We start from the raw sequence: 16,434 nt of genomic DNA, 5'->3' as shown, positions 1-16,434 counted from the left end.
GTAAAATTGGGGGGAGGTTTTTTAGTGAGGGACACCAAGAGCTTCTGTTTGGCTGAAGATGAAGAGAGAAGTCGCTGGGGAGAACCGGTTGTAGGATACCACCCGGTGGGAGACCTGCTTGTTCGAGATGGATTATGGTTGACGTTCGGAAGGTGATGTGTGTGTACGCGTGAGCACATGCAAACTAAGGGCCCAGCGCCTGAGTGACAGTGAAGTTCAAGATGAGTTCTAACTTCTAAACATTTGACTGTTTAATTATAATGGGCCCTTTCTGTTTTTTTTTTCTTTTTTTTTAAAACAACCCTTTAGTTTAGTAAGTTTCATAAATATTTAGTCGTATGCGGTGTGCTGCCTGTTATTTCAAGGTACAAGTCCACCTTCACTAATCCGGCACCATTGGGACCCGAGGAGTGCCCGATTAGTGAAAATGCCGAATTACAGAAGGATCACATTAAGCATAATCAGTGCCGGATTATCGAAGGAACCGGATTACAGGTAGTCGGATTAGTGAAGGTCGACTTGTACTAAGTTGTAACAGAGTAGCAAATTACACAGCATCTACAGAAACCAGGGTTTGGGGTGGAAGAGCCGTCTCCGGGACCGGAGTGCATATTGCCTTGAAGCCAGCCCAGGGGTGAGGGTTGCGGGGGGGGGGGGCGGGGGGTTTGTATGTGCGTGTTTATACACACAAATATATACATATACACATACATACACATTTCAACTTATTTCTTCTAAGTGCCTCGGCTTACTTTGAAAATATAACATAAACATGAGATTTTGCAGATGCTGGAAATCTGGAGCAACACAAAATGCAGGAGGAACCCAGCAAGTCAGGCAGCATCTACAGAGGAGAATAAACAGCCAACATTTCACATCAAGACCCATCATCAGGACTGATGAAGCAATAATAATGTGTGATTCTGAGTAATTTGTCAATCTTTAAATTAAAGGAGGCAGCAAGAAAGCTAACTGGTGACCACCTGATTTCACTGATTCAGATCTTTATCTTCAAAGCCAATAGTGGGAAGTGTGGAGAAATAAGAACAGTTGTTACCCCTCAACCATAAGGCTCTTGAATGAAAGGGGATAACTGTACTCTTGCTCATCATTGAGATGTTCCCACAACCAATGATCTCACTTTAAGGACACTTTATCTCATTATTTATTTTTTATCTGTATAGTTTGTTTCTTCTGCACTCTGGTTGATCTTCATATAGTTACTATTCTATAGATGCGGGGAGTATGCCCGCTGGAAAATGAACTTCAGGGTTATATATGGTGACGTTTGATAATAAAGTTACTTTGAACTTGCTAATAGAGATGCTACCTCACAGCTCTAGTAACCTGGGTTCATCGCTGAACTTCGGTGCTGTGTGGAGTTTGTATGTTCTCCCTGAGACTGAACTCAGTTTCCATTGGGCAAACAACAGGAATTCTGCAGATGCTGGAAATTCAAGCAACATACATCAGGACGTTCGTCAGGACGAAGGGTCTCGGCCTGAAACGTCGACTGCACCTCTTCCTATAGATGCTGCCTAGCCTGCTGCGTTCACCAGCAACTTTGATGTATGTTCCATTGGGCATTCTGGTTTCCTCTCGCATACCAAAGATATGCCAATTGGTAGGTTAATTAGAGTCCAGGGAGAATTGATGAAACGTGGGAGAATAAAATGGATTAAGGTACCATTCGTGTAAAATGGCAACGGGACTAAGGGTTGTTTCCATGTAGTATCTCTCCATTATGTCCTGTGCATCGATAGAGTTATGTATTAAGATTTTTAAAAATTCACTTATTTTAGGTTTTGTTGGTTGAAAAGACAAAACAGATTCAAATTTAGATTTATCACATTACATTGAAACATACAGTGAGAAGTGTCATTTGCGTTAACAACCAACACACACCAGAATGTGCTGGGGTCAGCCAACAAGTGGTGGATGTGGGTTCGACTTCAGCATTCAAGAGAAGCTTGGAGAAGTACGTGGATGAAAGGGTATGGAGGACTATAGTCCAGGAGTGGGTCAATGGTACCAGGCAGAATAACAGTTTGACACGGACTAGATGGGCTGAGGGGTCTGTGTGCTGTAATACTCTGAATATTATGACTGCAATCCTGTAGTATTGCATGTTAGAGAGCATGCTACCATCTAAGTTATATTGACAATATCAAATTGCGGGAACGTTGCAATTAATTCTGAATCTAAAATTCAACTTTTATTTAATGTGATCTCTACATACACTAACCTGGTCAGGAGAACATGAGGCAAATCTGATGGGGGATTCAGGGAAATGTACGATAAGATGGGAAGTCAAACTTGCATACACTTCTTTGGAATAAGAAAACATCAAAGCTAACAGTTTAAAAAAAAGGCAGGAAATGTATTACTTGTGTCCATTATAACACACAATCAAGAACTTAATGAAGAATAAAAAATAGGAATCTTGTCAAATAAGAGATTTGGTCCATTGTCACATGTGAGAACAAGGTCAAAATACAGCATTCTAGTGAAAATGAGAGTTGAAAGACCAGTTAACTACCTCAGGTTTATAACAATAAATGTGCAGAAATCACCAACTTGTTTTGTCCAAACAATTTAAGCAGCCACTGCTCTATTGTTTGGCGAGTCTAACTCCTTGACTTGCCTGTCATCTGAGGGTTATTCTGGATCACTAATAAACACTGGCCTTGCAAACAAATAAACCACTGAGAGAACTAAATGCAAGCTTGCTAATTATTCAAAATCAGGTAGGAAAGACAACCATGAAGCTTCAGTGGGATATGGATACATTAAGCAAATGGGCCAGAACACGAGATAATGTGGAGAAATATTATTAACTTAGTAAAAACAAAGTAAAATACATCTAATATGCACTTAATTATTTGGAATTAGGAACCATGAAACGTATACAGTAGCACAAAAGTTCTAAGTAAATTATCGAAGTACATACTGTATAAGTCACTGTAGACTACCCTGAGATCCCTTTTCTTGCGAACATTCACAGCAGAACAAAGAAACACAATGGAATCAGTTAAAATTTACACAACTACAACTTCCACAGCTCTGGTGACCCATGTTCAACCCAAACCTCATATTCTCTTTGGATGGACTTTGCACATTCTCCTTGTAGGCTTCCCGAGCTTTCCAGTCTTCTGCACCCCAAAGGCTTGTGGACTGGTAGGTCAAACGGCCTCTGTTAATTTCCTCAAGTGGTAAAACTGGATGACTCGAGACTGAAATGGAATTATTGTACATTTAGTCTGAATGGGCACTTAAGGTCAGCGCAGACTTGAAGGGTCTATGCTGTACCATTAAAAGGTTACTAATTAGCTACAAAATTGAGGGCAGAATATAAGCAAGACTGTTGCAAGATGAGTGATGTTCTCCATTGTGTGGCACTGAGGCCTCAAGATTTTTTTTTAAAAACAATTCAATGCCTAATTGACAATATAAAGGGTTAAATATCCAAATTTCCTGGAAGCACAGCAGTGCCACAATAGGTCTACAGCAGACTCAATCTCATTGGCTTTCCATACGGCCTTTCAGATGCAATCAAACATGCTAACACCTAACCAAAATAATCTTCAACTGGCCAGGCGCTGTTTTATGATTTTCTATGCAGCAAGATGCAGATAATGAAGTTAAGGAAGAGTGAGGAGGTCCTGGCGAATGAGTACAGAGAGCTTGGTAGGAAGTTGAAAAGCAGGACCTCGAGGGTGGTAATCTCAGGATTGCTACCTGTGCTAGGTGCCAGTGAGGGTAGGAATAGGATGCTCTGGAGGAGGAACAAGTGGCTGAGGAACTGGTGTAGGGGGCAGGGTTTCAGATTTCAGGATCATTGGGACCTCTTCTGGGGCAGGTGGGACTTGTACAAGAGAGGCAGGTTACATTTGAACTACAGGGGGACCAATATCCTTTCAGGGAGGTTTGTTAGTGCTACTGGGGAGGCTTTAAACTAGATTTGCATGGGGATGGGAACCAGAGTGCCAGAGCTGACCGTGTGGCTGGGGTGACAATAAATGATGTTAAAAGTTCAAGCAAATCCGCTGATGGAGAAAGGTTGTGAGTGGTGGTAAAAATCTTCTGAGGTGTATATATTCCAATGCTAGGAGTACTGAGGGGAAGGCGGATGAGTTGAGGGCGTGGATTGACACGTGGAATTATGACGTTATAGCAATTAGTGAAACTTGGCTACAGGAGGGACAGGACTGGCAGCTTAATATTTCAGGGTTCCGATGTTTCAGATGTGATCGAGGCAGAGGAATGAAAGGTGGGGGAGTAGCATTGCTTGTTAGGGAAAATATCACTGTAGTGCTCAGGCAGGACAGATTAGAGGGCTTGTCTACTGAGTCCTTATGGGTGGAGCTGAGAAACAGGAAAGGTATGGCCACGTTAGTGGGAATGTATTACAGACCACCCAATAGTCAATGAGAATTGGAAGAGCAAATCTGAAGAGAGATAGCAGGCAACTGCAGGAAACAAAGTTGTGGTGGTAGGGGATTTTAATTTTCCATATATTGATTGGGACTCCCATACTGTTAGGGGTCTAGATGGTTTAGAGTTTGTAAAATGTGTTCAGGAAAGTTTTCTAAATCAATATATAGAGGGACCAACTAGAGGGGATGCAATATTGGATCTCCTGTTAGGAAACCAGTTAGGACAAGTGACGGAAGTCTGTGTAGAGGAGCATTTTGGTTCCAGTGATCATAACACCATTAGTTTCAACTTGATCATGGATAAGGATAGATCTGGTCCTAGGGTTGAGGTTCTGAACTGGAAGAAGGCTAAATTTGATGAAATGAGAAAGGATCTAAAAAGCATGGATTGGGACAGGTTGTTCTCTGGCAAAGGTGTGATCGGTAGGTGGGAAGCCTTCAAAGAAGAAATTTTGAGAGTGCAGAGTTTCTATGCTCCTGTCAGAATTAAAGGCAAAGTGAATGGGAATAAGGAACCTTGGTTCTCAAGGGATATTGCAACTCTGATAAAGACGAAGAGGGAGTTGTATGACATGTATAGGAAACAGGGAGTAAATCAGGTACTTGAGGAGTATAAGAGGTGCAAGAAAATTCTTAAAGAAATCAGGAGGGCTAAAAGACATGAGGTTGCCTTGGCAGTCAAAGTGAAGGATAATCCAAAGAGCTTTTACAGGTATATTAAGAGCAAAAGGATTGTAAGAGATAAAATTGGTCCTCTTGAAGATCAGAGTGGTTGGCTATGTGCGGAACCAAAGGAAATGGGGGAGATCTTAAATAGGTTTTTTGCGTCTGTATTTACTAAGGAAACTGGCATGAAGTCTATGGAATTAAGGGAAACAAGTAGTGAGATCACGGAAACTGTACAGATCAAAAAGGAGGAGGTGCTTGCTGTCTTGAGGAAAATTAAAGTGGATAGATCCCCGGGACCTGACAGGGTGTTCCCTCGGACCTTGAAGGAGACTAGTCTTGAAATTGCGGAGGCCCTGGCAGAAATATTTAAAATGTCGCTGTCTACGGGTGAGGTGCCGGAAAATTGGCGAGTGGCTCATGTTGTTCCATTATTTAAAAAAGGATTGAAAAGTAATCCGGGAAATTATAGGCCGGTAAATTTAACGTCGGTAGTAGGTAAGTTATTGGAGGGAGTACTAAGAGACAGAACCTACAAGCATTTGGATAGACAGGGACTTATTAGGGAGAGTCAACATGGCTTTGTGCATGGTAGGTCATGTTTGACCAATCTATTGGAGTTTTTCGAGGAGGTTACCAGGAAAGTGGATGAAGGGAAGGCAGTGGATATTGTTTACATGGACTTCAGTAAGGCCTTTGACAAGGTCCCGCATGGGAGGTTAGTTAGGAAAATTCAGTCGCTAGGTATACATGGAGGGGTGGTAAATTGGATTAGACATTGGCTCAATGGAAGAAGCCAAAGAGTGGTAGTAGAGAATTGCTTCTCCGAGTGGAGGCCTGTGACTAGTGGTGTGCCACAGGGATCAGTGCTGGGTCCATTGTTATTTGTCATCTATATCAATGATCTGGATGATAATGTGGTAAATTGGATCAGCAAATTTGCTGATGATACAAAGATTGGAGGTGTAGTAGACAGTGAGGAAGGTTTTCAGAGCCTGCAGAGGGACTTGGACCAGGTGGAAAAATGGGCTGAAAAATGGCAGATGGAGTTTAATACAGACAAGTGTGAGGTATTGCACATTGGAAGGACAAACCAAGATAGAACATACAGGGTTAATGGTAAGGCACTGAGGAGTGCAGTAGAACAGAGGGATCTGGGAATACAGATACAAAATTCCCTAAAAGTGGTGTCACAGGTAGATAGGGTCGTAAAGAGAGCTTTTGGTATATTGGCCTTTATTAATCAAAGTATTGAGTATAAGAGCTGGAATGTTATGATGAGGTTGTATAAGACATTGGTGAGGCTGAATCTGGAGTATTGTGTTTAGTTTTGGTCACCAAATTACAGGAAGGATATAAATAAGGTTGAAAGAGTGCAGAGAAGGTTTACAAGGATGTTGCCAGGACTTGAGAAACTCAGTTACAGAGAAAGGTTGAATAGGTTAGGACTTTATTCCCTGGAGTGTAGAAGAATGAGGGGAGATTTGACAGAGGTATATAAAATTATGATGGGTATAGAAAGAGTGAATGCAAGCAGGCTTTTTCCACTGAGGCAAGGGGAGAAAAAAAATCAGAGGACATGGGTTAAAGGTGAGGGGGGGGGAAAGTTTAAAGGGAACATTAGCGGGGGGGCTTCTTCACACAGAGAGTGGTGGGAGTATGGAATGAGCTGCCAGACGAGGCGGTAAGTGCGGACTCTTTTTTAACATTTAAGAATAAATTGGACAGATACATGGATGGGAGGTGTATGGAGGGTTATGGTCCGTGTGCAGGTCAGTGGGACTAGGCAGAAAATGGTTTGGCACAGCCAAGAAGGGCCAAAAGGCCTGTTCTGTGCTGTAGTTTCTATGGTTTAATTGGGAAGAGTTGTCATCAGATATCCTCCACTAACAAGCATAGAGTGCCACAATATTTTCACTGCCAGATCTAGGCCAATACCTCTTTAGGCATAAACACAATGTTTGTAATTTCACAACAAACACAAGTTTTACATCCAGGGATACTGGAACCTTGCTGACCAAACCCTGCTAAAGTTAACATTGGTTACAGCAAGGTTGACAAGAAGTCAAGGGTATTCAAAAATTCAGCGTTTAAATTGAGTGCATAAACAGTGACAATGAATCAGTACTTTGGGTTTTTTTATGTTCAATTAACCACTTCCTCAAGATTCAAAGAACTGTAAGACCACTTATATTTGGTTTGTCAAGTTAACATTAGAGCTCAATTTGCTCCAATTGGGATGACGTTACCAAAGTTGTACAATTGTGTGGTTGGAGGTCTGTGTGCAAGTGGATGGTTGGGAAAGGGGATTGTTTTTGTTGTTGCTATCGCTTCTGTTGCTCGTACATGATGAACATGCTGCAGTATTGTGCACTACGCTTTTACACAGTACTGCTGCCACAAAATAAACAAATTTCATGACATACCTGAGTGATGATAAACCACACTCTAATATAGGCCTCTATTGTGGACAGGGAGTGGGAAGGGGAAAAAAGTATTTGGGAAAGGAGAAAGGGAGAGGGGAGGGAGCAGGTAGCTCCAGAGAGACATTCTGTAATGATTAGTAAACAAATTGCTTGGAATCAAGTGACATTGCCTGCTGTCTCAGGGCTGGGTGTGTCTGCACTGATACTACCACCTGCCCGTCACTCCTCTACCAACTATCCCACACCCCTGCCACAGCACACCACCCTCACCGTTCCCAATATCCTTTTTTTTTAAATCTTATTTTTATTTGGATAAGGAATTCACAAGTATCATGTACATTTTTCACACGTATAACCTTCCCCAGTTTTTCCCATTCCCAATATCCTTCGCTCCCACCAGATTTACAAACTTGCTCTCATCTCCACATTGATAAACATGGTGCATTCTGCTGCGTTCACCAGCGACTTTGACGTGTGTTGCTTGATAAATATGGTACTGTACAAAAGTCTTTGACACATGTATATACATTGGCACCAGAATGTGGGCCACCCTAAGGTGTGTCAGTTTCGACATGAAACACCTCATTTCAATATTCATGTGAAAAATGAACGTAATCAATGAATTAATAAATGCAGAAAATACTAGGCAAACTAAACCTTACGAATAGTGTTTGAAAACAGTAGACAAAGAAGTATCAATTCAATTAGAAGCTAATTATCAACATTTAATAGCAGACTTAATATTGAGAAATTAGCAGTATTCTAGGCATGGACACAATTTGTACGAGCTGCAATACAGCGCTGACAGCTACTTTTAAACAGAAGCTCTGAGAAACACTGAAATCAAAGAAAGTGCAATAAGAGGATTGACCATCAACTGCAAGGCGACCAAATGTATGACGGTCACACAAAAAAAACTTAAATATGAACTGAAAGTGGGCAACGAAACAATTAAACAAACATGGAAGTTCAATTACTGAGGGAGCACAATAACATATGATCGCAGGGTTGATGTTGAAATTGGACAAAGGATGGCGATTGCCAAATGCACATTTGAGCAAGATACTAAAGAATAACATGATTTCTATGGGTATGAAACTCAGTGCTACAGTGCTAGGTTCATTCCACACTAACATATGGAAGCAAATATCGGATTAAAGCAACATGAGTAAAGACTCAAAGCTGCAGAAATGTGGTTTTTGAGAAGCATGATGAAAATATTATGAAAGGACAGAGCAACAAATGAGGAAGTGTTGCAAAAAGCTGGAATAAGAACTAATATCAATCAGGAAATGGCAGCTGGAATTCTGGGACTTATACTGAGGAGAGAAGCTCAAACATCTTGCAGTGATGGGAAAAGTTGATGAAAGAAAAAGTTGTGGCCAACAGCACATGACATTCATGAGTTACATCAAGGGATGGCAGGCAAAAGCTTATTAGAACTTCTCAGGTTAAAGATAGATGGAGGACCATGATCACCCAAGTCATACAACACGATACAATGATGATGACAATGAGAATTGAGAGAAACTCCAAAGGGCATTGTAAGCTAGAGTTGTTACTACAGGTCACAATTAATAGAATTGAGAACAATGTCTTCTCATTTTGGTAGAGACTTCAAACAATTACTGTAATTTGTAATTAATGAAAAGGAAACTAACTCCATCTTAAATACTTCTGAGTACTTGTACTTCAATGAAGCACTTAAACTGTCCTGATAATTTATAAAAGGTATCATAGGGTATGACAGACCAAATCTGGCTCCCAAGGTAGAAATGCCAAGTACCAGATAAACATAGAAACATAGAAAATAGCTGCAGGAGTAGACCATTCGGCCCTTCGAGCCTGCACCGCCATTCAGTATGATCATGGCTGATCATCCAACTCAGAACCCTGTACCTACCTTCTCTCCATACCCCCTGATCCCTTTAGCCACAAGGGCCATATCTAACTCCCTCTTAAATATAGCCAATGAACTGGCCTCAACTGTTTCCTGTGGCAGAGAATTCCACGGACTCACCACTCTCTGTGTGAAGAAGTTTTTCCTCATCTCGGTCCTAAAAGGCTTCCCCTTTATCCTTAAACTGTGACCCCTCGTTCTGGACTTCCCCGACATCGGAAACAATCTTCCTGCATCTAGTCTGTCCAATCCCTTTAGAATTTTATACGTTTCAATAAGATCCCCCCTCAATCTTCTAAATTCCAGCGAGTATAAGCCTAGTCGATCCAGTCTTTCTTCATATGACAGTCCTGCCATCCCAGGAATCAATCTGGTGAACCTTCTTTGTACTCCGTCTATGGCAAGAATGTCTTTCCTCAGATTAGGGGACCAAAACTGCACACAATACTCCAGGTGTGGTCTCACCAAGGCCTTGTACAACTGCAGTAGAACCTCCCTGTTCCTGTACTCGAATCCTCTTGCTGTGTATGCCAACATACCATTTGCCTTTTTCACCGCCTGTTGTACCTGCATGCCCACTTTCAATGACTGGTGTACAATGACACACAGGTCTCGTTGCATCTCTCCTTTTCCTAATCAGCCACCATTCAGATAATAATCTGCTTTCCTGTTCTTGCCACCAAAGTGGATAACCTCACATTTATCCACATTAAATTGCATCTGCCATGAATTTGCCCACTCATCCAAGTCACCCTGCATCCTCCTCACAGCTAACACTGCCACCCACCTTCGTGTCATCCGCAAACTTGGAGATGCTGCACTTAATTCCCTCGTCTAAATCATTAATATATATTGTAAACAACTGGGGTCCCAGCACTGAGCTTTGCGGTACCCAACTAGTCACTGCCTGCCATTCTGAAAAGGAACTGTTTACTCCCACTCTTTGCTTCCTGTCTGCCAACCAATTCTCTATCCACATCAATACCATACCCCCAATACCGTGTGCTTTAAGTTTGCACACTAATCTCCTGTGTGGGACCTTAAATATATTTAAGGTGAGAGTGGGAAAACAAAGTAGACATGCAGGGTAAATATTTAACACTGAGTGGTAGGCAGTGATGGAAGTGGGTACAGGAGGGTGTAAGATAGACATGAATGTGTAAGAATGAAGGGATATTGATCATGTCACATCAAAAGTGATTTAATTTAACTTGGCATGTCTTCAGTGCAAATAATGTGGGTCAACAGGTCCTTTGTTGTGCTGTTCTATGTTCTATAACACCAGGACATGAAGTGACGATTTCAACAAATTCCAAGGAGGTGCACATTGTGAGGAAACACAACAGGTTGCTCTCCACTCTCAAATCCAAATGTCCATTATAATTTCTATACTGCCAAACCTCTGTCAAGACCAACATTGATAAAGTGGGTACCCCTTGAGGTAAAGTCAACAAGTCAGCCGAAAGTGGATGATAGCTTTGATGGAAGATTAAGTTTCCAGCCTTTATATAAGGAGAAATCAAATTACCAGATACTATCAAAGATTCAAGTCACCAACAATTTTAATAACTATTTGTAAATATTCTACAGAAGTAAAATACTCCTGCAATTGCATGATGATAATACTGATCAAAGATCAAAGACTTTAAAATACAATAATTGTTAGTCCTTTAAATAAAATGGTACTGGCATTGTGAAAGAAACAATGCAATTTTATTTCATGTTGTAATATTGGCCTTGTGTAGTGTGGGAAGGCAGTATTGTGACAATGCTTGCAGCTTGAAGATTAGCAGGACATACTCAATGATGGGCGTAGCTTGAACTTGTCCATAGAGCACTTGTCATCTATGCCAAGGCCACACAGACAGTTTTGTCAGTTCAGCTTGCAAGTGGCTGAGGTGTCCTGTAACAAGCAGTCAGTTAAATCCTGGTCAACTGTTTGCACAAACAGTAATCACACAGCACTGATCGTGTTGGCGCTAATCATTATTCCTGCCAATGATTAAGGCAAATGTAACAGGTTTTGTACGTGCAAATTATACTTCTCAAAATAAAAGCACCAGTGGATGACTCTGCAATTTCAAGTTCTTCTTACTGTCTGCAAGATTGGGTTATTATCTTTTTTTAAAATTGGTAATAGCTTGGAAAGGAACAATATTGAAATTAACAATTAGACTAGTTGAGTCCAAATACAGTCAAAACTACAAGGAAGACTGAGGTCAGATCCAGATTCATTTATATATCAAATATATATTGAAACATATAGTGAAATGCGTTGTGCAAACACGTGCTGAGGGTCAGGCTGCAAGTGTCGCCGCACATTCTGATGTCAATATCGTATGCCCAAAATGCTCAGTAAACAAGCAACAAAAGCACAAAACAGCAAAATAAGTCCCTTTCCTTCCTGCTACCCCTCCCTCCCTACCACACACACACACACACACACACACACACACACACACACACACACACACAGTCCTCCAAACCAGGAAAGGCTTCCTCTGAGCCTCCAGCAGACTTTGGATCTCCAGATTCCCCAGTGGAATATAAATAAACAAAAAAATTCAATTTCACTTTATAGCCATTCCTTGATCTATAATATTCCTCCTTACCCAGTTCAGGCATTTATTAACTGCTCATCTAATTTCCTTAACCTTTGAGAATCACAAACCCAAGTTATCACACAGTTACTATTTATTTGCCGCCAGGTCTGATAGTAACTAAGTACGTTAAAAATGGCACTAACATAATCCAATTGGTTTTCAACGCACTGTTCTAAGCACCTGATTAGGAGATTAATATTAATATTCTTTCTAAGTAGACAGCAATGAAAATGCTACTGTGCAACTCCTGAAACATTCCCATTCCATTTTTGAAACTATTAAATATTTAAAGAAAGTGACAATGTGGAGAAGTTATGGGAGAGAATGAGAAAACAGAGACAGAGCCACAGAAAACAGAATGAGCTTTGCAAGGCATATAATAGATCTCTTATGTAAATCAACAGCGAACTAGTTTAACTATAAATTTAAACTAAAAATTTTGGCAATGTGCATTGTTGATTTAAATAAAATATTATAAAATTGTCATAAGTGAACAGATTATTACCAAGTCTGCTTATCCACATATAAATATAGCCTAGCCTACACTTTAAAAAAAACATTTGCCTGTATTATCTTCAAGGCTGAGCTATACAATCATAACGTCTCTCAACTATAATTGATGAGGCTCTGCCTATGGCTTGCATATTTAGAATTATATGCAGTGAAATAACAGTGCGAATGGATTCATTATTTATAAAAATCTCTGCTGTTCATCTATTCTTTACATTGCGGTACAAATGCAGCATTCTGCAACAATCATGAAAGAACAGAATTAACCGCACATACAAACACGGTAGGGTACTGAGGTGTATCCTAGAACAAAGGGACCTGGGAATACAGATCCAAAAAGTGGCACTGCAGGTAGGAGGTTCATAAAGAACAATTTTAGCACTTTAGTCTTGGTCCCCGAGTTGGAGAGAAAGGTTGAATAGGCTAGGATTTTATTCACTGGAGTGTAGGAGAATAATTCAATCACTATGTGCTGCGTCGCATGACATGGGTAATTACGGTCATGATTGCTCTTGGCAAATTTTTCGACTGCAGTGGTTTGCATTGCCTTCTTATGGGCAATGTCTTACTAGACAGGTGACCCCAGCCATCATCAATACACTTCAGCGATTGTCTCATTGGCATCACTGGCTGCATAACAGCTGCTCATATGACCATCCACCTGCTCCCGTGGCTTCACGGAACTAAGCAGGTACTACACCTTGCCCAACAGTGACCTGCAGCCTAGTGGAGAGATGAAATGCATTACACCTCCTTTGGTAGAGATGCATGTTCGTCCCACAACCCATAGAAGAATATGCAGAGATCATATAGAGGTATACAAAATTATGGGTGTTATAGATATGGAAAATGCTTCCAGACCTCTTCTCCTCAGGTTGGTTGAGAATAGAATTAGAGGTCAGAGATTAAAGGTGAAAGGTGAAATACTTAACAGGAACCTGAGAGGGAACTTCTTCACTTAGAGACTGGTGAGGGTGTGGAATGAGCTGCCAACAGAAGTGGTAGATGCAAGTTCAGTTGTAACATTTGAAAAGTTTGGACAAGTACATGGATGAGAGAGCTATGTTCTAGGTGCAGGCAGACGGGACAAGGCAGAAGACCAGGTTGGCATGCACTAGACTTGTTCTATGACTATCATTGTCATACATGTGAATCCCACTGCAAGTATCCAGAAACACAGACATTTAGAGTTAATTGCTAAATGGGGACAGAATAGTTAACCACCATAGAGCCTTTGTTCAGTACGGTGAAAATTCAGTGCCTGAATAGAGTAGAAGAGTGTGGTGATGTGATAACAATTACGGATTAATAGTACAAAGTCTAAACCTAATAATTCAATACACAACTTTAAATTTCATTATGACATCTCGGAATAGAAATCAGTTAAATCTGGATTTTTCATTTATCTGGAGTAATTGTAACCATGAAACTACTGACTGTTGTAAAAACTCACTTGCTTTACTGTACTTTAAAGGAAGAAAATGCAATAACCTCAACTCCCACTTGGCCTATGCACTCCGGAATAACAGCAGTGAAGTGACACAATTATCGTATGAAGCAGCATAAGTAGAACTGTTCCAAGGAACATGAATTTTCTATGAGCAGCTAGACCCACACCACTAAGTTCAGGAACACTTATTACCTCTCAAACAGAGGGGATAACTTAATTTGCCCCACCACTGAACTGTTCCCACAACCAATGCACTCATTTTCAAGAACTCTTCATCTCATGTTTTTGATACTTATTGCTTATTATTTGTTTGATTTTCCCCCTTTTAGTATTGCACAGCTTGCTGTCTTTTGCATATTGGTTCTTTGCCCATCTTGTTGTGTGCAGTTTTTCATTGATTCTATTGTGTTTCTTTTTTGATTTGAACCGGTGATTCGAAAACTATTTGTATGTTTGCATGTTAGGGATGGAGAATGTCAGCTTGTCTCAAATGCAAAAATAGTTATTCAAGCAGTTCTTATGGTCAGTTCTGTATTGAAGTGCATCCTGACATGTGATTATTGTAATTATTTTAAGCTTGATTCATATTTCACAGTAAACTATTGAATATAATATAAAGAGTAAGTTTCTCTATCAAGTAAACCTAAGAAATAATGACCTTAAAAGCTGCACTTAACCTAAGCTTTAAGAGACCATGATAAGCCATGCATAAAAGTAATCAGTTGCATTAAACACCAACTTTGAACAACTAAATCTGAATTGACAGATACAATGAAGCTAATATTATTGCTCCATTGAATGAAACATTTCACAGGCTGAGGAAAGTGATGAAAACATTAGTATGAAGATTCCTGATATGTACAATACTTGATCTGATCGCATTACTCTAGAAAACAGCGTGAAAAGGCAATTACCATTGCAAATGGAATATTACACCCCAGCGACTGTCAGTCACTTAAATAGAATAGTCACTAAGGCTTTTCAAAACTATTTGCCCACCAGGTAACAGTTCTGGGAATTTCTTGCTTAACAGAGGACAAAGTAACAAAGACTGAATGCAGACAAGACATAAAAACATTCTGATAATTTACTTCCTGCTATGACAAGATTAACATGTCGCTATGCCCACCTGAAATCCAAATAGGCTTCAAAGGAGCCACAGAACCCTTAATAATAATTTTATTTACACCCAAAAGGTCAAGAAACTAAATATCTCAAGTACAATTATGCAATATATTTCACTTAAATTCACCTCACCTATTAGAATAGCTACAATGAAACCTCACATACTCACCAAGGAAATTACAAACCCGAAATATCGGCACAAAAATATAACACTGTACTTCTAGCTACTGTTTTAAGAAACATCATTAAAGACATAATTCACAAAAACAGACAGTAAATAACTTATTTTAATCGATAAGGTATAATTTAAACCGAGTAAATACAACTATAACTAACTTTAGACTAAACAAAGCTCAGAGACACTGGCGAAGGTAATAATGGGGAGACGGGCGGAGAACGAAGGTTTAATCTGCAAAGCAGTATGCCCTGCCCCGCTACAATAATTTTACAAGGCTGCCCTTTTCTTTGCCGCCTTACCTGTCTTTCTACCGTTGCCACTCCGTCTCCCTGAGCGGTGATGTTGTTGCTGCTGCTGCCGGCGTTGGGTCCCCACGCAGCCTCCCATTAATGACGCCCTTGAGCCCCCCGGGGCGTCTCACCCGGTCCCCGCAAAGCGCCCGAACTTCGGCAGAAACTCGCTGCAAGTCCACCCGCCCTTCATTGACCGGATCGAAAAACACCCCCTGCAAAACTCAACTCCCAGAGAAGTCGCGGCACCACCGTCGGTTCCCACTTCACCCGAGGTAAGGTGTCCCAGGGGTGGCGGAGAGCCCCTCCCTGCAGGACCTGCCGTAACGAGGGGCAACCACTTGCCCCCTAACCTGCCAGTGAGCAACTGCGAGTCAAACAGCTTCACTTTCATCCATTAGCTACTGTTTTCGTCCCCCCCTGACTTCGAGAGAGCAGTCCCCAGGCAACAGTTTCCCCCACTCGGTCTCAGAGGAGGAGGTGGTGCCGCTGGTAGACTCACTCAACAACCTGCCTCCACCTGGCACCTGAGCGACACCGCCGTCCCTCAGCACCCACCGTATGGCGCCTGCGCCGGGCTCACCCCGCACGCGGCATTCTGGGTAGCCCCGCCTCCTCGACGTCATCACACCTGACGCACACACACAGAGACAGCCGCGGGTGCGCGCGGCCGGGGTGGGGCGGAGCTTTCCTCGAGAGCGGTCCCGCCTCCGTTTCCATAGCAACAGGACGCTCCTCGTTGCCCGGGTGGGAATTCCGAGAGTGCTAACTTAGTAAATGAGTTTGTTATGGTCACGTGCACTGAATAACTCTATTTTGCGGCCGTACAGGTCAACTCATTTTCATGAGA

The 16,434-nt window shown here is 41.4% G+C and overlaps 1 protein-coding gene across 1 annotated transcript in view; it reads right to left on the bottom strand.

Moving 5' to 3' along the window:
* The window catches only part of ubtd1b (ubiquitin domain containing 1b), a 107,259-nt gene extending 91,124 nt beyond the window's left edge, over positions 1 to 16,135 (bottom strand). Inside the window, exon 1 of the mRNA XM_063071384.1 lies at positions 15,594 to 16,135. Coding sequence (XP_062927454.1) covers positions 15,594 to 15,681 — 88 coding nt within the window. The 5' untranslated portion in view covers positions 15,682 to 16,135. The remainder of the gene's footprint in view (positions 1 to 15,593) is intronic.
* Between the last annotated feature and the right edge of the window lie 299 nt (positions 16,136 to 16,434).

Source organism: Mobula hypostoma, chromosome 19 (assembly GCF_963921235.1).
Source record: "Mobula hypostoma chromosome 19, sMobHyp1.1, whole genome shotgun sequence".
NCBI lineage: Eukaryota > Metazoa > Chordata > Chondrichthyes > Myliobatiformes > Myliobatidae > Mobula > Mobula hypostoma.
The sequence above is the reverse complement of the archived record's forward strand: the minus strand, read 5'-3'. Positions and strand labels throughout refer to the sequence as shown.